We start from the raw sequence: 22,668 nt of genomic DNA on the forward strand, positions 1-22,668 counted from the left end.
CAGTCACTTCGGTTTCAAAAACGTCCTGCTCCAAAAATGGGACAGCTATCTGTCTCTTTGATCTCTGGCTTAGAACTCCTTATATTTTTAACAAAGAGCCCGTGTTACTCCACAACATGTGAAGATCCATTGAAACACATGGCACGGTAACTCTAAGTGCACACAACTCCAAACCTGCATCAGCGCAATAAAAACTGTTAAAAATTGCCATAAGAAATTTTAGTACCGTTTGAACTCAAGCATGCCTTTTCCCTTTGAATCACAAAGAGGGTATGTTTGCGGTTTGTCTAACAAATTTTCAAATCATGTTTTTCTGATGTCTATGTGACCATGAAGCTATCGTGATGGCTATGTGACAATAGAACAACGATGAAGTTTAGTGTACTCCATTTTATGCTCTAATTTATATGTTTATTTAGCACAAATCCTTTGATTAAACACTGAAAAAATAAATATGAATCTATATGTGAGCAGCAGTAATAATAAGGAGTTGATCTCTCTTTCATCAGTGGTCATTTTATTAATGCATTGATTTATGTCTTGGATCAAATTTTACACTTGATTATTACGAGGTATGTTAATTTAGTTTATAATTTCAACACTTTCAAGTGGCCAAATGTGTACTAGTTCGAGTGTACATGTTCATATGTACTAGTTTGATAGTGTGGTTCACATCACTAGTTGACTCAATGGCAGGTGGTAAACGAACTTGCCGACATGGAAAAGCGTGAAACGCAGCGCCGTAAAGATGCCGAGGAGGAATACACAAATGTCTTGCCACCAGATGTCACTGCCATCCTCACTGAAGTGGATCCAGCAGAGCACAACCATTCAATCACCCATAATTCCTCTCACAGATCTTTTTCAGAGGTTAGAATTCGTACCTGCCTTACGTCTACCCTAGCTGCAAGGGTATTGCTTAGAAAATTCAGGTCAACGGAGTTATCTTACCATGCCTATATTTTATGCTGAACACCAAAATCAAATACTTTGTCTAATACTTTCCCCAATACAAATAGTTTGTATTGGGGGGGAGGTTTTATCTAATTTTAGGGCTTTATTGGTGATTATTTTCATTATTTTTTTACCTTTTGAATTCTTTGTCTAGTATAGATGTAAGCTGTCGTGATCAAGTGTCTCCTACAGTAATGCGCAACAACAAAAAAGAAGTAATTGCAATGCCATAGTCGTACTCCATCTTTGATGGCTTTCAATAGGTGATCGACAAGTTCCTGGCTAAGATGATAGCGGAAGACAACAAGTACCGAGACAGCATGGCGGAGTTAGAGGGTGCTATGAATCCTGATGCGGAGTCAGTTGCCACTAAGGTTAGTAAACACAGCATTGGATAGTTTTGTTAGAGAAACTAGGAAATGCTATTTGTGTCCTGGTAAAGGGCTAATTAGGTCATGAGTGCCACAAGACAGTCAAAACCTATAACACCAAAGTTGATAAGTTGATATTTGAGAAAGGCTTTGAGTGTAATATTACAGTTGACACCTGTGAAGGGCTTTGAGTGTAATATTACAGTTGACACCTGAGAAAGGCTTTGAGTGTAATATTACAGTTGACACCTGTGAAGGGCTTTGAGTGTAATATTACAGTTGACACCTGTGAAGGGCTTTGAGTGTAATATTACAGTTGACACCTGTGAAGGGCTTTGAGTGTAATATTACAGTTGACACCTGTGAACGACTGTGAGTGCAATAATATAATTGATAACCATGAAAGGCTGTGAGTGTGATGTTACAGTTGATACCTGTAAAAGGCAATGATGAGCGCTGTTAGATGCAAAATTCCACAAACCTAAAAAATGGATACGCTTTACAAGCTTTGTTGTACTTTTGCTGTTAGCTTTGGGTGATTTTAAACTGTATACTCAGAATGTAAATTGAGTTATTCATGAAAAGAACCATTTTAGTATGCTAAAAAATTTATTTTAGTGTGCTTAAATTTGGTACACATCTGCACTGATTTGTGCGTTGTTAGCGGTTTGACCTTGAGTTTGGTCAGTCAGAGTTGACACTTGGAACTTGAAGGGTGAAGTTGTAGTCTAATAATGTATTACAATTGAATCTGATCTCATTTGGCAGCATCTGTTTTTATTTCAGTAGGAGGTGCTTGTATTTTCTGGTATACCAATCACTTGGAACAAAGAATATGCTATGAGATCTTAATAACCCTGGATTTTACCTAGAAAACCTTGTTGAAATTGTCTACTCTTGTTCCTCACGTAGAGACACAAGCAGAGCAAGGGCAGACAGCATGCCGAGGTCTGTGGCCAGATATGGACAAGACTGGAGGCTATCTCTTTCAACAATGCACATGTCGAGTTCTTTAGAGAAATTGCTGAGATTCTCGCCAAGGAGGCTAAGGACCTTCTTACTGGAAATGGTTTCGTTGCTGGTACGTCTCGTAATTTTGTGTTACCATGTAAAAGTATGCGCTAGAAACTGAAGGTCGTGTCTTTTTTCCAAATGTTTTTACATAGTTGTCTATCGTTTATAACGCTTGGTTTCCATATGACAGCGCAAGGCATGCAACAAGGCGCACGACGTCATGCGTAGGCCAGTTGTGATATGGAAACGTCAACGCACGATGGTCGCGCGATGTGCGTGCGCTGATCGCAAGGATCCAACAAAATGGATCCTTGCGATGGGTGCTGCGATGATGTATCCCACAATACACCGCTATACCTTTTGAACCTATCCCACAATTCAAATGGACAGCTGTTTTCCGAAGAAATCTGTCTCTTTTATGAAAAAGTAAGGAAGTTATCCATCCTGTCCAAAGCAAGCAGGGCGCCTACGCGCGATATGGAAACACTGCATCGGGGCCCAAGAAATGCATTGCGCACGATCACTGGGCCGTGCACGAACATTGCGCTGTCATATAGAAACCAGGCTTAAGTTACATGAGGAAAATGGCGAGTTATTGTATTTTGTTTCTATCTGATAAGATTTAGCTTTTAGTTTGCTACTGAACGGCCTTTCATAACCTCTAGCTGTCTTTAAGGACTTGTCAAGCATTACTAAACGTTATTGCTGTTCTCATTGTTTCATATTCACATACACTGTATTCATGGTGTGGATGATATGTATTTCGAGTTTTCCACACATTAAGCTACCCACGGTAAGTGTTTCAATGGAAATTAGCATTTTGGTGATTGATGCAAGGCCTTGTTTGAAAAGATAAGGAAATTTTCCCCAGATGTCATAGCCACGCATTCGAAACTGCTGAAATTGAAATGAAAACAGATGAGTTGTGGAAAATGTTTAAAATGGAATAGCTTGTAGGGAATTTTCTTGCACACCATTCGCATCATATTTTTTCCATCTTTTGCAAACATAAAAAATTTGATAAAAGTTTGTGAGTAACAAAAATCACTTGACTGGAGATCTTTCCTGTTTCCATTTTGTGGATTAACAGCATCATGAAAACATAGTGCATATCACCACCACCTGCCAAGCATGCCAGCATAGTGTCAACACTTTGTGGAAAATGTCTATGCGCTTACTCAGTTTATTATTCGAACAATACTTAGTGTTTCGCATCTCATCAACTCGCGAATTGCACTGCAGGCTCATATGACTGCATGATTGGAGGAATATATGGCGAACTTAATCTGACCTCCACCTCGTCTGACCAAGAGTTGGTTCCACTACTTAAACAGTTGATAGCTATGCTGGAGTCTGGCTCGCAGTTTGTTCTCAGCAGTGATCTGCTCTCAGGGATATCTGGTCAACACCTGCATCTACATGCGGGTCAGACAGGCCATACAGTCAAGTCTACAGTACAGTCTGCTAGCAAAACAACTGGAGTCACTCTGCACAAGGGTAAATGAAAGGCTGATTGATTCAGTTCTGTCTAGTGAATCGGTAGATTTTTAGGGTTTTATTTAAAGGGATGACAACTCCACATAATCTGACGGTCACTTCAAGGGTGACTCATGTTAAAATTTATGTCACTTTAAGAAAATTAATATTTTGTTCTCAAGAACATGTCTAGCGGAGTCTGGATATGCACTCAGATGCGCTCTGGGTATGCACTCAGATGCGCTATGGGTATGCACTCAGATGCGCTCTGGGTAAGCACTCAGATGCGCTCTGGGTAAGGTTGTGCTACGGAGAGACCAGTTTGTGCGGAACAAACAGTTGCATCTATCGCATTAAATTGTATTTGTTTGTTTATTTATTTTTATTAGTGTTACAATGAGTAAAATATAATCCTAAGTAGAGCTGAACAAAATAAGTTATTTTGCTACCAAAATAAGTTTGAGAAAAACTGTAATGGATTTACATTTTTCACATTAAATATGTGATTGCATCAAAAAAGTCGATCAAATGAAATTAAGGCCAACAGCTTCAATTTGATGTCATTTTTGTCTTAGTAGACTAAACCTGTAAAGAGATGAATGAGATAATTTGTTGAAACGCTCAGATTTGAGCGGGTGTTTCATTCGTGACGTGTATGCTGATACATGTGAAAAGAGTCCAAGAGCGATCAATATAAGATCTCTTCATTAGCCAATCATCAGCTCTAAATTTTATATAGGTTATAATAAATGTTATCGCTCATACTACGCATTGTCTATGATCTCGAAGATTCTCGTCATTAGCGATCTGACTCAATTGCTAATTTATTAACCCTTTGTCAGAATCGGTGAGTTAATTGATTTCAAAGAAATTGACGTTGTTTTGTGTTCACTATGTCGGTCAACTCATAAAACCATTTGTTTAGTACTTGAACTAACTAATCAAATATGACCAGTAAATTTCGTCTACAAATTGGTAGTAATAATGACTAGATAACGTTGATTATATATGACCTCTTTAGGAACGCAGTTGGTTTTGCCATATATTCAAAGGTATTTTTACAAAGATGCGACAGGTTTTCTCTATTACAGTCAAATTTTTATTTGCATTGACCTCTGCATTGACTTCTACATGCAACCTTTTTCAGCATTAAGTTTGAACAATCATTGTTTCTAATATAATGTTTGCTGAAATATTTCAGTTTTGTAAGGAAATATTCAAAAGCTCATAGTTGAAAATTTGACAAAAAATTTATAAGAAACTATCAAATACTTTGATTTATTCTATATACAGTGTAGGTCAGAGTAAGTCTACCATTGTAGTGCCTGCATTTCCATTTCCATGATAAATCGTAAAAATTTATTCTTATTGATTATTACTGTTTTAAATTAGTTTTTATTTTTAATTTACTCTTTGACCAGCATTTGTCTTCTATATGTAATCAAAGTATTTTATCTTGCTTAGAAGTGTATTTGATCCTACATATAATGGTGGCATAAGAAGTTTGTATTGTTTCATATACAGTCAGTCATACCTCAACATACAAGTTTAATGCATTCCGGGAGAGAGCGTGTATGTCAATTATTTTGTATTTCAAAGCTATTTCTCCTATATCAAGTTACTAATTACAAATTAATTCGTGTCCTTCTGAAAAAAAATTCTAGAACAGGATATTACAATGGACGAATGTGTTTGAAAGTATAATAATTCACCACCTGTGCTCGCTAAGTAACAAATACGAATCTAGTGGCTAAGAGCTGGAATAAAGTGTAACATTATTACGAGTGTATGGAGTTCATCCCTTCCAAACGGATGGTAGCAGCCAACGCTGTGTGAGAGAGAGAGAGGCAACAGCGACATGTTCAGTCCGCTTTGAGATACGACGAAACATGAACTTTAAATTTAATTTAAATGAATTCAACTGATTAACCTAAAAATCAGTTTGAATCTTAAAAATTACTTTTAAACTTAAACTTGTTAAAACTTAAACTAAATTTATTTTTATTTTCGTTTTAATTTTTTGTCTTTTTACCGGTTTGCCTCTTTTTTGTTTCGCTTTTAGTGGACGCACTTTTTCACATCGATTCGATGAGAAAAATTGAGCAACGAGGTTTTTATAAACGGCCTCTCGCATACTCGGTCGCTTAGAGGCTGCATCGATAATCGTCTAATATGCTCGTATCTCAAATTTGTTTCGTATCTCAAGACAAAAGCTTTTTTAAGATTTCTTCTCGTATTTCAAATGCATCATATGTTGGGGAACACGTATGTCGAGGTATGACTGTGCTCGCGCTTTTTACGTCGACTGTGTTCAGGTTGTCTCGTATTCCATACTCTAGCATCCGTCTCATTTGCAGCAGCTGCTAGCAAGCAGACAGTCTCAATGCAGAAATCTAGCGCAACAGCAACTGCTGCTGGCAGCCAGTCATTGGAAGATACTTCTAAGGTCAAGGATAAGCTAGAGTCAACAGCAGTTATAAACACAACATTGTTGAGGAAAGGAGCTCAGTCTAGTCTGTCTGAGCGAGACCAATTAGATGTGAGTCAATTTAGGTGTTGTTCTATTGGCTGCTACGAAGTATTATTGTGATCAGTGTTCACTTTCACTTTCTAATCTGGGTTCTATTGGCTGCTACGAAGTATTACTGTGATCAGTGTTCACTTTCACTTTCTAATCTGGGTTCTATTGGCTGCTACGAAGTATTACTGTGATCAGTGTTCACTTTCACTTTCTAATCTGGGTTCTATTGGCTGCTACGAAGTATTACTGTGATCAGTGTTCACTTTCACTTTCTAATCTGGGTTCTATTGGCTGCTACGAAGTATTATTGTGATCAGTGTTCACTTTCACTTTCTAATCTGGGTTCTATTGGCTGCTACGAAGTATTACTGTGATCAGTGTTCACTTTCATTTTCTTATCTGGGTTCTATTGGCTACAATAAAGTATTGCTGCGGTCAGTGTTCACTTTCACTTTCTAATCTGGGTTCTATTGGCTGCTACAAAGTATTACTGTGATCAGTGTTCACTTTCACTTTCTAATCTAGGTTCTATTGGCTACAATAAAGTATTACTGTGATCAGTGTTCACTTTCACTTTCTAATCTGGGTTCTATTGGCTGCTATGAAGTATTACTGTGATCAGTGTTCACTTTCACTTTCTAATCTGGGTTCTATTGGCTACAATAAAGTATTACTGTGATCAGTGTTCACTTTCACTTTCTAATCTGGGTTCTATTGGCTGCTACGAAGTATTACTGTGATCAGTTTTCACTTTCACTTTCTAATCTGGGTTCTATTGGCTGCTACAAAGTATTACTGTGATCAGTGTTCACTTTCTAATCTGGGTTCTATTGGCTGCTACGAAGTATTACTGTGATCAGTGTTCACTTTCACTTTCTAATCTGGGTTCTATTGGCTACAATAAAGTATTGCTGCGGTCAGTGTTCACTTTCTAATCTGGGTTCTATTGGCTGCTACAAAGTATTACTGTGATCAGTGTTCACTTTCACTTTCTAATCTGGGTTCTATTGGCTACAATAAAGTATTACTGTGATCAGTGTTCACTTTCACTTTCTAATCTGGGTTCTATTGGCTGCTACGAAGTATTACTTCGATCAGTGTTCACTTTCACTTTCTAATCTGGGTTCTATTGGCTGCTATGAAGTATTACTGTGATCAGTTTTCACTTTCACTTTCTAATCTGGGTTCTATTGGCTGCTACGAAGTATTACTGTGATCAGTGTTCACTTTCACTTTTTAATCTGGGTTCTATTGGCTGCTACGAAGTATTACTGTGATCAGCGTTCACTTTCACTTTCTAATCTGGGTTCTATTGGCTACAATAAAGTATTGCTGCGGTCAGTGTTCACTTTCTAATCTGGGTTCTATTGGCTGCTACAAAGTATTACTGTGATCAGTGTTCACTTTCACTTTCTAATCTGGGTTCTATTGGCTGCTACGCAGTATTACTTCGATCAGTGTTCACTTTCACTTTCTAATCTGGGTTCTATTGGCTGCTACGAAATATTACTGTGATCAGTGTTCACTTTCACTTTCTAATCTGGGTTCTATTGGCTACAATAAAGTATTACTGTGATCAGTGTTCACTTTCACTTTCTAATCTGGGTTCTATTGGCTGCTACAAAGTATTACTGTGATCAGTGTTCACTTTCACTTTCTCATCTGGGTTCTATTGGCTACAATAAAGTATTACTGTGATCAGTGTTCACTTTCACTTTCTAATCTGGGTTCTATTGGCTGCTATGAAGTATTACTGTGATCAGTTTTCACTTTCACTTTCTAATCTGGGTTCTATTGGCTGCTACGAAGTATTACTGTGATCAGTGTTCACTTTCACTTTTTAATCTGGGTTCTATTGGCTGCTACGAAGTATTACTGTGATCAGCGTTCACTTTCACTTTCTAATCTGGGTTCTATTGGCTACAATAAAGTATTGCTGCGGTCAGTGTTCACTTTCTAATCTGGGTTCTATTGGCTGCTACAAAGTATTACTGTGATCAGTGTTCACTTTCACTTTCTAATCTGGGTTCTATTGGCTGCTACGAAGTATTACTTCGATCAGTGTTCACTTTCACTTTCTAATCTGGGTTCTATTGGCTGCTACGAAATATTACTGTGATCAGTGTTCACTTTCACTTTCTAATCTGGGTTCTATTGGCTACAATAAAGTATTGCTGCGGTCAGTGTTCATTTTCACTTTATAATCTGTTTTCTATTGGCTACTATAGAGTATTACTGTGACCAGTTTTTACTTTCACTTTATAATTTGTTTTCTATTGGCTACTATAAAGTGTTACTGTGAACAGTGTTCACTTTCTTTTGTGCCATCTATTGGTCTTTGTAAAAGATAAAATTGTCATGATTTGTTTGATGTGATTCTCTTTACTCCATGGAATTGTATTTGCGAGTGTTTTTCTTCTCGACTTCAAAGGCAGTTGTCAGCAGGTTTTCAGCAGCCATGTTTGGTTACCATCACCATACTAATTTCTAAAAACTATTCAGAAACCTGACTTGTTGAATTTGTTGTGCAGATGAGACGACAGCTGTTTGAGAAACAAGCGTATGAGGCAAGCAAGCTCGAGTCCCATCTGCGGAAACAGGAAATAGATGATATCAACAGCGTGCTAGAGAAAACGGCTGACCGAAAAACAACTGCTATCAATGAGACCAAAGAGGTTAGTATTTGGGTTTCATGTATCACCAGGTCACGATAAGCGCTAGAAGGTGTTTCTTTAATAGCTTCGAGCTCCAATTCTTTTTGAATCTGCGAATTATAGCTTTGTGCATGTTGATTGGATGATTTGCTTCTTCGGTTTTTTATATGATGTTTTCAAGTTTGACTGTAGCATTGTGTGCTATAACAGTGCTCTAGAAAACAGGGTTAGCTTCTTGTATTTAAAAGCTCCATGATGGTTGTTGGGTTGCTTACAGAAGGTATTTCAATACTATTAGCAATGTTTAGGTAGTAGATCACTATTAGCCGAGATGATAATGAACTACTAGTAGAAATGATAGGTTACTACTAGCTGAGATAATGTTCTAGACTCTTGCGAAGAAGCTAGCACAGGTAACCACTGCAGACGAGGCAGATAAGCTCATCCTTAGCCATGCCAAAGAGCTCAAAAGAGTTCAAGATAAGCTTGAGGCTCAGAAACTGGAGCAGCTCAGCAGATTGCAAGATCAGCTCATCAACAGGTTAGTTCGAACACATGCCTAGCCTCGGTTTATGTTTTAAACTTCTTAGGGGTCTCTCTTGGTCACTCCTGTATTGTTTTGTCTCAGCCAATGTAAAAAACTGAGCAATGCTGTTATCAAAAGTGGTTTCTCGCATAGTTGCCCATATAGTGTAGTGACCATCGAGGACTGGCTGGTCCATTTGGATTTCAAATATTAGTCGTATCTTAAGGAAGAAACTTGCTAGAGAGTCAGCTTGTATATCGACTTTGTCGTATGTTGGCAGGCCTGTATTCCCTGGTTGCAAGTTAGGGCTGCAAATGTTGGGCGACTAGTTATAAACACCTGGAGGTTTGGGGGCGGTGTTAGCCTCAACGTGGTTTTTAAGCAACTGTACCTTTAAGCATCAACAACTCTCAAAGTATACATAAATGCAATCCATTGTAAGCATCAAAATCTACATTAATACATTGTTTATGGTTCATGGAAAGCAAAACCTTTTTTTTATTCAACGAACGATAATAAAATTATTACATAAAACTCATGCCCCTACAGATTTTTGCAAAGGGACATTGACAGAACAAGAGCTATTACTTCTTTATTGCAATAGCTCTTGTTCTGTCTATCTGTCCATGGCAGAAATCTTTCACAACTGATACTCTATCTATTTCAAAATCTTTATATATGTGTAATATTAGAAGACTATTTAGACGAGCCTGCCTCATAGTGCTTCTCATGTTTTGATTCGCTTCAATGCAGAAAAGGATCTCTCACTAACAGCATTAGTCGCGGGCAAAACCAATACTAGATTAGTGCGCCTCTCCACTTCATCGCTAGCTGCGCTCTAAATTAGTAGTTGGAAATTCCAAGTGAATGAGCTTAAACTGCAATTCTTAGTGCTTAGTCGCTGAAAATCACTAAAGAATACGGGTCTGTATGTTGGGGCACTCGTATGTAGAGGTATGACTATATTATTTCGTCTCAGCCAACTTCTGGGTTATGAAGATCTGTAATAAATGCAAGAATACACCTAATTATCTCGCTAATGCTATGTCGCTAATATCATCATATTTACCTGGTTAGTGCACTGCAGTGCTTATCTCTTAAGCCGGGTTCCCATATTTGTCGCAAAGCACCGGCGACACACCGCAGGCTATTAGCGATGAAATGGGAACGTATGCGCCGAGGATCGCCGGTAGTTGCCGGCGGCATCGCAATAGTTTAGCGCTGTTCAAATTTCGCAAACGCCGCAGGCAAAACCTTCCCAAAATGCACTGTACACTTATAAAGGTCACCATTATAAGAACGGCATGACGAGAGCGAGCATTTTAATTGATTACGCAATTATGTTTACGATATTATTAATGATGTGGCTTTTATGTGAACATTAAACTGCGCCGAGCACCGCAAGTGTTTTGCTGCGGGATATTACCGCCGGTGCTTTGCGACGTATATGGGAACCAGGCTTTAACGAGTTATGAACTCTTTCAATGTTTAAAATATCAGAACTTTATAGACTAGTAAGATACCACTTGTCATCATCTTGGTCCAGCGTATCATTTAATGTCATCGGTGTCACCCGTCACCTTTTGTGTCACAATCTTCAAATATTGTTTAATACTCAATAGTTAGGTACTATAGTGTACACTCAACACACTTGAGTGTACACTATGTTGTCTACGTATGGTCACTGTACACTGTCACTATGATGTACACTCTAGTGTACACTCTAGTGTACACTCTAATGTACACCCTAGTGTACACTAGAGTGTACACATGAGGAGTGAATTCTTGAGATGTGTAAAAGTAATCTTGCAGTAATTTAGTTTTGTATCCCAAGGCGTAGCTGCACCCATTTTTGTCTAGAATATTTTCTGCATTTTTATCGGTTATAAAAGCATGTCTCAAAGCAAATATCGGTGGCCTCAAACCAATGATTTTGTCATATATGAAAGGTAAGGATGCACAGCCTAACTTGAATGTTTTTAGCTAAATGGTGTTTTTAACATCGAGCCATAAAAATGTGTTGACTTTTTTGCTAGAAACTTATTAAATTATAAATATTATAATTATTATAAATTAAAAAAATAAATTATTATACACACTGAATTTTAGGTAATTTACACACAGATTTATACGAAAATAGGTGGAAGTAGCTTTAAATTCTGCCTCCCTTTTACAGACGGCGTAAGCAAAAGAAGGACCTACACAAACTGCATATCGAGGAGGCAAAATCTCTTGGAGTTTCAGTAGACAACATTCCTACTATTGTCATCCCTGCATATGAAGAACTAGATAAGGATCTCAAGCTACTCGCTCTTCAGCAGGTAAGGATCTCAAGCTACTTGCTCTTCAGCAGGTAAGGATCTCAAGCTACTCGCTCTTCAGCAGGTAAGGATCTCAAGCTACTCGCTCTTCAGCAGGTAAGGATCTCAAGCTACTCACTCTTCAGCAGGTAAGGATCTCAAGCTACTCGCTCTTCAGCAGGTAAGGATCTCAAGCTACTCGCTCTTCAGCAGGTAAGGATCTCAAGCTACTTGCTCTTCAGCAGGTGTTTCCTTTTTCTGCTCTTTCAAATATGAACTTGCACAAAATTTTAGTAGACTTTAGCAAAAAATATCGGTATTTTTCTTTGTTTTCATTCTTTTTTATGTTTTTTATGTTTGAGGTGATCTGATTGCCAGGTTTTTTTAGATTTAAATTGACAAAACTTTATCGCAGTTAAATGCTCAGAAGATAAATATGCCAGACTTTCTTAAAAATTAACGTTTGAAGCGGTACTAGGTGATGGCGCTGGGTTCTGTTAAAAATTTTAAAATAGTTTCATCATGGCCATCCACATGAAATTTATCACTTTGTGGAGACTTGATAATGAAGTATTGTTGTTTTAGATTATTAGCAACAATTTTGACAACAATAGTAAGAATAATAATAATAGATATAATAATGATGATACTTTAGTTCCAAGAGGCAGTAAAATAGCACTCATTGATTATAAGAATAGTAATATAATAATATATAAGAATAATGGTATAATATATAAAAATAATTATATAGTGTATAAAATTAATTGTATAATGTATAAAAATAATTATATAATATATAACTAGAAATTCCACTGTCATACAGCCCACGACCAAAGAGATGGCCAGAGATACTGGCAAAAAAATAAAGGGTACTGATGGTTGAGAAATGCAATATTAGCAATCAAATGGCTCTGCAGTGCAATAGGATAACTGCAATGGTAGCTGTAATGTACTGGGTGTGGGTGTTATTATATACAACAATAAGCAATAATGAATGGAAAAGATGTTTATATTTTCCCCCTGCAATAGGAGAAATGCAATATTGGCCAATATTAGAAGTAAAATGCACTGATATTCTTAGAATAATCAATTTTATTAATATAGTAATAATAGAAAAAACAATACACAATTTTGATTACATTCAAAACGTAATAGGTAGCAATATCGAGAAGTGGTATTTATATAGGTTTTTAGAAAATTTATTTAAAAAGTGTTTGGTCATGACAAACAACAACAATGAAAGGAAAATATTACACGTTTATATCTCTCCCTTGCAATAGGAGAAATGCAATGTTGGCCAATATTATAAGTAAAATGCACTGATATTATTAAAATAACCAATATTGTTAATATAGTAATACAGCAATAATAGAAAACCTATGAGCGTTCATGCGTCTCGAAGATTTCTGCAAACTGCAGCAAAATAAAAGCTGTTATTAAAGTGTTATAAAGCTGTAGGCCTAATTTACTGTAATGTATGTAATTCAACAACAATAAAGAAATATGTTTATTATAACTCTGAAATGCAAAATTAGAAGTAAAATGGCAAGCTACTGTGTACTATACACAATTTGAAAGTTGGTTGCGTTGAATGTGGAATGGTTTTGATAAGCGATCTTTAACAGAAAGCGAATAAGAGTATTCACGTGTATAAAACTGTAGCAAAATAAAAAATGTTCTCGTCATGAAGGGGCGTTGTAGTTCGGCCCTAGCTTGTACATAAGTTGTAAAGAATTTCGGTTAACGTTTCAAATAATGAAACCTTCGGTGATTGGACAGAAAACACAGGCTGATAAACTGTGTACCACAATTTCGTACCTGTAAATCGGTCTACGCCTCAAACGGTCTACGTTTATTACAGAAACCTTCGAATAAATTCGATTACAAGTGAGAAATGCCATAGACTGATGAAATGAGCACGGTTTTATCGTGAAATGCGCACTGCTAAATAGTTCTACAATCGGTCGCACGGCTTTATTGGCGTTTCAATTTTCGGTCTTAACTTTTATTAAACTGAGCTTTTCAAGCTTTTTGTGGCAATTTACGTTCAAATTAATCCGTCTATTTGTGTATAATCCGATCAGATGGGTAAGTTTTAAGATATTATCGTTGGTTTACAAAGACTTGGTAACATATTGAAATAGGTTTAAATGTGTTTTGTATCGTTATTATACTTTAACGACTTTAAATTCCGATGCTTAAATTTTTTGATGAAATTTCTTGACGAGGGTTCGTCTCATTGTTGATGAATAATTTTCGTAAGTTGTGTGCGCATGCATTTATCATAAAACTCCCACACTTCCGCTCCGCTCGTGTGGTCGTGGGATTATACAAAAATAATTATGTAATAATATATAAGAATAATATCTCAACTGCTGCATCTTGCATGGATTCTGCCTTTTCTGTGTTCTAATAGTAATATCATACTTACTATGTTTAGCGATTGTTTCACATGTTTATTTGATGTCTTCAGCAAAAGATGCTGGCTGACATGAAGAACCAGCTGGCTGAACAGGAGGCCCTGGAGTCCGGCAAACACTTTGAGACTGACGCCTCTGAGAGGCTCACCAACCTCCATCTTTCCATCGGAGATGAGGCATCAGATGCTATAATCAAAGGAGAACATGTGCACATGGTTGATAATGTGGAGCGTACACAAGCTATCATAGTAAGTATATTTCAAAATTCAACTTAGAATAAGTTTTCTTTGTTTTTGGTCAAAACTTGTAGCTCTAAAGGTAGAGCCTAGTGCTAGGAAAGTGTTGCTAGTCCTTTTCTTTAAATAAAGCATATTTACTTTGTAGTTAAAATTTACGAATATAGATGAACCTGAATTTATTTCCACACGGAGTTTACTACTGGAACTTGTAACGAGTTGTCTGTCCACATGTTTCCTTACACCCCCAATGTGTACACAACTCCCGATGTGTATTTTCTATTCAAACGGATGGCTATGTTCCTTCCTATGATTGTATTAGCTGTATCCAAATGTCAAACAACGATTATCAATGACAAAAAAAGCCAGCAATATTTCACCTACGCTCTTATGAAACTAGTCGGAGGCCTGTGGTCTTGTTCTGCTTGTATTTCACAGATGGAATATTTTGTATTTTTTGCGGTTGGAACAGGTCGATGTTTAGTGGTTATCGTTGTGTAAAGATGGTGCGTTACTAAATGCAAAGAAGCCAAAGATGCTAACATTTAAAAGCCTGTGTTCCTTCCGTCTGAGCTTTGCCTTTTTAACTTGCCAATTGTTCTCTCATGTTGCTACTAGAGTCAAATGTTCTAATCTAGGAGATGACGTTGTGTCCAGCAAGTTGTTTTTTGTAGATAAAAATGTTGCAGCAGCAGTTTTTAGTAAATTCTGTGGTCAGACGTATATTGTCGATCTTTATTCGTGCAGGAAAAATTGAGGTCGCGAAGACAGAAAAAGCGAGCTGCTCTTCAGCCTGACAAGGTCCTTAGTGCTGAGGACAATTCTGCGCTTCAGGAGGTTTATGAGACACAGGAGAACGCTGATTTTGTGGAAGCCGACCAGGCACTTCTTGCTGTGATGAGAAACACGCAGAAGGTAATACCAGCCATAAATGTTTTGCCGTAAAATTTTACTATATTCCTTTTTGCTGTTGCCTTGGTTCACAATTTCATAAAAATTGGCAGTTGGCAATCACACTTGGCAGTTGCCCATATGTATGGTTAGAGGCGGGCACTCTTTGCAGGTGTCCATATGTACAGTTAATGTCTGGCATACTTGGCAGGTGCCCATATGTCTAGTTAAGAGTCTGACGCGCTTGGCAGGTGTCCATATGTCTAGTTAGAGTCTGGCACACCTGGCAGGTGTCCATATGTCTAGTTAGAGTCTGGCACACCTGGCAGGTGTCCATATGTCTAGTTAGAGTCTGGCACGCCTGGCAGGTGTCCATATGTACAGTATTATTCTCATTGTCAGATGTCATCAATCTTTAACTTACGCGTTTCCTATCAGCATCTCAGGAGGTGTACATAATATCAAGACTATTAAATTATTACTATATTATTTGTTGTCAACTTACTATTGTTAGTATTCATTTTTGATGCTCCTCAGTTCCCTCACGATTTTCTACTAATTGTAGAGCAAGCTGTACAGTTACGAGGAAACTGAACTGAAAAAGGTGGCTGGAAAAGACCTGCAAGAGAGAGACCGTCTCATAGAGGAGCACAGAAGGCACCTAAAAGAAATGGAAAGAAAGTCAGAGAGTGAAATAAACGCTCAGAAAGACCGGCTAGCAGCTAAGCTGGCAGCAAGAAAGCGGATGCAGGAGGAGTTGAGCAAAGAGAAGGCAGTAAACGAAGAGATGGCGCGTCTTTCTTTGGCACAGGTGAGAGTTTGCATTCATAATACACACTTAATAAATGTAGCCATAATGTACACTTCATAACATGTTACAATAAAGTTTCATGCTCAAATCACACTCTCGTGTGAATTAGTTTAAATCAAAAGATTGTTGTACTTTCGTGCAAGCTTATATTAGGGGAAGAAATATTGTATTATGTATGTATACAATCTATAGATAGATATGTATTATGTATGTATACAATCTATAGATAGATATATATTATGTATGTATACAATCTATAGATATGCAGAAAATAGTAAACTTACAGCTACTGGTGAACTATAGGAACATTCCTTAATAAATTTTTGTAAATCTTTTAGCCAATCATGAGACAGCATGAGGTATCTTTTATTGGTTACTTATATTCCTCAATCTGTTATTGGAAAGAAATAAGCGTGACTACAGTGTTTTAGAATGTTTCTAGCTAGTAGATAGTTGAAGACCAGGGTGGGCTATTCAAGAGATCAGTTTGTTACTAATTGATTTTCTCTTTTAATAGCTTGAAAAGGTAAGTTACTGGACTGTTGTATGAGTTCTCTGCAATCATAACCATATATTATGACAACGTGTCAAGCACCTGCTCCGAGTGTCAAGGCACCTGCTAGATTTGTCGCATTGTAACATTAATAGCTCTTGGAATTTCTGCCTTTAATTGCTTGTTGTCATCACTTTATTATTTACTGCGGGACTGTTCAGTTTTAATCATTTTAACTCTTGCTCTCAGCTACAATCTTCTTATATATTCATGTTCGATATCTTCAGTTTTATGCATGAGTGAAATAGTGCTAATAAAATTTGCAGTTATTATTGATTAATATAATAATATTAATATATATATTTCTAAAATTTTGTACTTCTAAAAAATGATATACTTCGAAGAGATGTACAAGGCTAAATTCCACACCTTTTATAGAAGGATGTAGCACAACCCTTTTGTAAAGGAGAGGGATGTCCTACAGCTCTATGTTGCAGTTAGTTTCTCAGGCTAACAAGCTACACTTTAGAGTAATAGTGCAAGATGCATTTATGTTATTAATTTCTATAGTTCAGCATTTAATTTTGTTTTTTCACTTCATAATGTTTGAATTTTATACTTTTAAATTTTAGAAGTATAAAGTTTATATTCTTTATCTTATTTCATCTAATATTTAAAACTTTTAAAGCTATAAATTGCTTTTCTTCACTTGTCTTACCGCTCCATCTCACCACATCTTACTCAGGCACGTAAAGGAGAAGCCGTAGCTGCTGATGCTGTCAAAGACCTTGCTGAAAAGATGTCAAAAACATCTGATAAGGCAGCACATCTGCACGAGAAACAGACAGAGAAATTGGCTGAGGTGGAGGTCAAGGTCACGGAAGAGCTGAGAGCTGCCGTAACAGAGCTCGATAAAGAACTGGAGAGCACAACACAAGTTGTTGAGAAGCAGATGAGCCTGCAGAAGCAGCTGGTCAGTTGCCACTTGATTGGTATTGCATTGTTTTGTGATAACTTTTCAACTCTGTTGTAATTGTTACTCATTTGTTTTTATGGTCAGGTGTTCAGTTTGAATGTTCATCTGTCCATCTCTCTCTTCATTAGTGTGTGTCCTTTGTTTCTATCACTGCTGTTACATGACATGCTCATGGTATTGTAGCTAGCAGAGTTCAAAAGCCCCTTGGTTTGCAGCTAAGGCCCAGGGTTCTACCTAGCGTGGGTCTTCCCTAGCAACTAATCGAAAAAATCTTCGACTTTAAGCTAATTGCATGAATTTTATGCCATAAGTTTTAGGCATAATTGGTTGACTCAGACTATGTTTTCTGTCACCAAAAATGAATCTAGTCATATTCCCTACTTTCTTCAATGGCAAAAATCAATGCTTTCAATCATGATTGCAAAAATAGTGATTCATAACTTTTTGTTTCACCGGCAAAATAAGAAATTGGTTTGCTCGCATACCACTTGAGCAGCGTTACACTCCGGCTAAGCGCAGTATATCTATCTACAGAGATCTTCAATGAAAGGTATAAATCCGTACCTCGACATAAATGAAGCAATCGTCATATCATGATAGAGCAGTGTAGCCAATTATGTAGTCACAGTTGTCACAGCGTTGCGTCATAACGTAAAGCAATTGTTTGTCAAAGCTTTAAGTCTGTGAAACATACATGTAGATGCCCACTCCTTTCCTTGAGTATAACCCAAAAATCAAAGTAAACACCATATTTTCATCTGCTCACAGGCTCTCGAGAGTGAAAAAGGGAAGTTTGATCGTGAGATGGCCGCCAAACAGCGAACTTTGTCTACTGAAGAATATGAACGGCTATTGGCTGAGCACAATAAGGATTTGGCTGCATTGGAAAATAACCTTGACACGGAGAAGGCTCGCCAGCAGAAGACCCTTCAAGATAAGGTAACTGAGCTGATAGATAAACCTGGTCAGCACAAACATGTCGTCTTCAGACAAACATGTCGTCTTCAGACAAACATGTCGTCTTCAGACATGATAATTCCATGTCACTTGTTACTAGTGTTAGTTGACGTGAATCATTCTACGCATACAGATTCTTCTCCTTCAAACTGTCTACTCCCTTTTGCTTTTTTGTAAATTTATATGAGCTATGATATTGTGATGTAAACTCACTAGCAAGCCCTGATTCGCTACCGTATTCTTGTTATTTCTGCCAACTCAAGTCGTTCTATCTACATGTAATTGGAGAGACATGGATGCCAAAACTCAGTATTCAGTTCAGGAAGTTGCGATATTACAGGTCATAATTCACAAATTGTTTCAAAGGCTTTCACGTTAAATTCTATATGTAGACTGAGATTCTTCCATTTACAGATAGAGGAGAGGAAGCGCCAGAGAGCCGCCCAGCTGAAGGCTAAACTTGACAACGAGCTAAGCAATGAGATGGTGAAGCAGCAACAGGAGAGAGATTCCCTCTTAGATGCTGAAAGCAAGAAACAGGAGAGGGATGTGCTACAGCTCCATGCAGCAGTTAGTTTCTCAGGCTAAAACGCTAAACTTTAGACTAACAGATACATTTGCGGTATAAAATTTTATGGTCCATTTTACCTTTTTTATCATTCAGGGTTTTTTTGGTCAGGTAAATAAGCTTTTTTATTTTTCCTTTCATAATATTTGAACTTATGCCTGGCACAGAAAAAACGAATTTCATGATTTACCATTCAATTCCTTCAATGTAGTACATCTATTTCTTTCTATGTACCCAGTAAGGCCGGAACGGTTAGTTTAGGTTGCATCTCTTCGCATATAGAGGCAAAAAAGTTACCATTTATTTATTACATTTTTTATTTTTTGCTGTACTCCTTGCTACCCGCGTGCCACGTTACTTGCATAAACTTATCACAGGGTAAAAATGGAGACGAGAAAGAGAGTCTCATCTTCCAAGTGCTGAGGCAGAGACACCTTAAGCAAGCTGTCAGACTTGAGGATCAGCAGACGAGACAGAGTGACAACACACTGGCTCAGGTCTGTCACTGATCTGTAACTTGTTTATTCTAGCTAGTATTAATATATCTTTATCGCTACTTGGTCTTCTGAAACTTCTCTTCTAAATTCATATTATAACTAACTCTAAAACTATTTTCAACCAAGTTTATTTTGAGATGAATTTGGGCATGAGTTTTTTATGAGCTAATGAGGTATATTGAAGATAAGATTGTCATGTCTGTTTGTATATTAGCTTACAAATATCTTATGATTGGTTTCTTAAACTATTACATCTAAAAATGACTGAAAGCTTGCTGATTATTGCTACATTTATACTAACAACTTTGATGATTGCTTAGTGGTACCTAAATGTAGCTATCTTTAGGTCATTTAAGTATAATTATTCTACTCTTAAAATACAGGTCCATCACACATGGAAAAGTCTAATAATAAGTACACAAATTTGAATTCTAGTTTTAAACACCAGACTGTTGGATTTACAATTTATGCACATACTATCATCTTTTGAAAGGATGTATAGATAACGGCAAGCTATCAGTTTAGCTGTTCTCTTCTGATATAACTATAGGTAGTCTATTTATCATTCAGTTTCAAATTCTTTGCTAGGCGGAGAATAGTGCACGAGTCAGCAGAGAGGAAGAGAGGGCGGAGCTTATAAAGGTACAGGAACAAGAGCTGACAGACCTAATAGTTAACGCTGCTAGTCTAACTGACTCTCAGCTTGCTGAAAAACGTGACTCACTCAAACGGCAGCACAAGGTCAGTTGTTCAACATTTGACTGAACGCTGAGCTTCCAAGATGTATTTATGCAAATGTAAATGCGACTGGCTGTGGTTAGTCAGTGATTTATCCGTGTAGTGTAATTTCTCATAGTAACTCTACTTTCTATTGCCAGCTGTACCAATTGTTTTACTGGTGAACACCTGAAAATGTAGTGGTCAAACCTTTTCACTTTGGAGTTGTCATACCTTTGGCTGAGCTTGTTAGTTTTTGTATTAATTTGTGTACCAATCTTTTTAAATGCTAAGTCATTAATAGGTGATTTTATTACAAGTATGGAAATACAGAAACCTCAAGAGGCTCTTCAAGAAAACACTTTGTTTTAAAGCCTGATTCAGTTAAAGGTTAAAGGTTAACTGTAAGCTAAAAATATTAACATTAATATTGCATTAACAGCAGCAGATAAAATTGCAGATTGGCGTTTGAATAATATTTTGTGGATTTTTAACCAAATACCAGTTTTCATCAGCATTTTCAGCTCAGAAAATTTGACAGAAAGATTTGCGATCTTATCAAAATATCGACTGCAAACGGACTGCTGGAAATATCGGAAAATACTAAAAATATCTCTGGAACACTTTGTACCCAATTATATCAGTCATTTATTTATTCTACTAATTTAATCAACTCAATTATCTAAATATTGTCTGTTCAAAGTCCTTATTCAGGAAAGCAAAGTATGCATTAAACATGGGTATGTTTAGGTATGCATGGGTTTTAAACAGACTTTTGAGGGAATAGCTAATTTTTACGGACAGCTTTTGAAATTCCTATTTGTGTGAAGGCCTCAAGTTGCCACAAAATGTACTTACAAGCCAATTGGTGTAATTCTATAACCACCACTTGAAAGTTAATACGGGACATATAATTGCAGTGCATGCATTTTTGGTATTTGTGGAATCTGTTTTGACCTTCCGGTCTAATTGTCTGTCATGTTGGGTAACCAAAACATGTAGTGTCGCAACTAGATACGGAAATGTTTTAAAATGGCGGCCAACTCTTCGGTGGCATTGGTTAGTTGTTAGCATTGATATCGTATATCATACGACTATGTTTAACCATAAAAGAGTTCCTTTTGTTGCAGTTTCGAGCTTCGTGAGTATTTTTGTTACTAAAACTGACTTTTTGTATTTTCAGCATTAATATCATTGATAAAATACAAACTATAATTATTATATACATTGTATATATAACTAGATGTACTGTAATTGTAGAGTACTGTCAGTTAACTTTTAAGATAAAAATCATCAATACCTAAAAATTGTTAACTTCCTTTTTCACCAAAATGATTGGAAACTAAACATGATGGCTTCAGAGGACAAAAATTATCCTAATAAAGTTGTAGAACATTTTGTTTAATTGTAGCAGTTGTTTCTACTTTCATATAACTTACTGTTTATATAAACATATCTTATAGAAACAACTGAGTGAATTTGATGGCCTTACGCTTGACATAACGGCAGCAGCCAAGTTTGATGCCTCGAGAGACCTCGAGATAAAGCAGACGTACGAGAAGCTGCATCTCAAAGAGGAACAACTCAAGGTGCGTATTTCTTTCCACTTTTTTATCTGGCTAATTTTGCTGATCGTCATAGATTAGACAAGCAGTTGACTTTTGGCAGTAGTCCCATATTTATAGCATATACTCAGATTTTTTGTAAAGGGTTTATGTCAGCAGTTCATATCTAAACATATCACAGGTGTGATTGAAATTGAAATTTCACTTTGAAGTTAAGTAAACGTATTGAAATCGTGCCTCAAAGGGTTCCATTTGTGGATTCGTCGGCGATTCGATCCAATCTACGTCATTTTCGTGATGGCTGCGATTAACTGTTCGTTTTTGAGCTTTCAAGAGCTTGTTATCGCATTTCCATATATTTTGTACATACAACACAGCAGAGTAAGACAGGTTGAACCTTTTGATACCAAATAATTGTAACGTGAATTTTGTTGCAAGTCAACCTTTAAGCCATAACTATTGCATCTGCGGAGCTGTTGGTTGGAACAAACCTGCAGATGAGAGATAAGATATTCTATTAAGATGTTATGATCAATAAGTTGTCTCTAACTAGTTCAGTTCTTTTTGTAGCTGCAGTAGACTAATCAGAGTTTTAATAGCTTCAGTAGACCAATCGGAATTTTAGTAACTGCAGTAGACCAATCAGAGTTTTAGTAACTGCAGTAGACCAATCAGAATTGTGTGGTCGTAATGATCCTTTTTTGTTTTTAATCTTAACCAA

At 36.9% G+C, this 22,668-nt stretch overlaps 1 protein-coding gene across 1 annotated transcript in view; it reads left to right on the forward strand.

The window, feature by feature from the left end:
• The window catches only part of LOC137398177 (uncharacterized), a 300,195-nt gene that overhangs the window by 266,374 nt on the left and 11,153 nt on the right, over positions 1–22,668 (forward strand). Inside the window, 17 exon segments of the mRNA XM_068084283.1 lie at positions 697–870; positions 1,218–1,328; positions 2,238–2,423; positions 3,545–3,836; positions 6,176–6,354; positions 8,868–9,011; positions 9,380–9,531; positions 11,693–11,837; positions 14,290–14,484; positions 15,220–15,387; positions 15,929–16,174; positions 17,413–17,640; positions 18,412–18,582; positions 19,015–19,170; positions 19,546–19,665; positions 20,254–20,406; positions 21,846–21,971. Of these exon segments, the coding sequence (XP_067940384.1) occupies positions 697–870; positions 1,218–1,328; positions 2,238–2,423; positions 3,545–3,836; positions 6,176–6,354; positions 8,868–9,011; positions 9,380–9,531; positions 11,693–11,837; positions 14,290–14,484; positions 15,220–15,387; positions 15,929–16,174; positions 17,413–17,640; positions 18,412–18,582; positions 19,015–19,170; positions 19,546–19,665; positions 20,254–20,406; positions 21,846–21,971 (2,946 nt within the window).

The sequence above is a fragment of the Watersipora subatra genome, chromosome 6 (genome assembly GCF_963576615.1).
Source record: "Watersipora subatra chromosome 6, tzWatSuba1.1, whole genome shotgun sequence".
NCBI lineage: Eukaryota > Metazoa > Bryozoa > Gymnolaemata > Cheilostomatida > Watersiporidae > Watersipora > Watersipora subatra.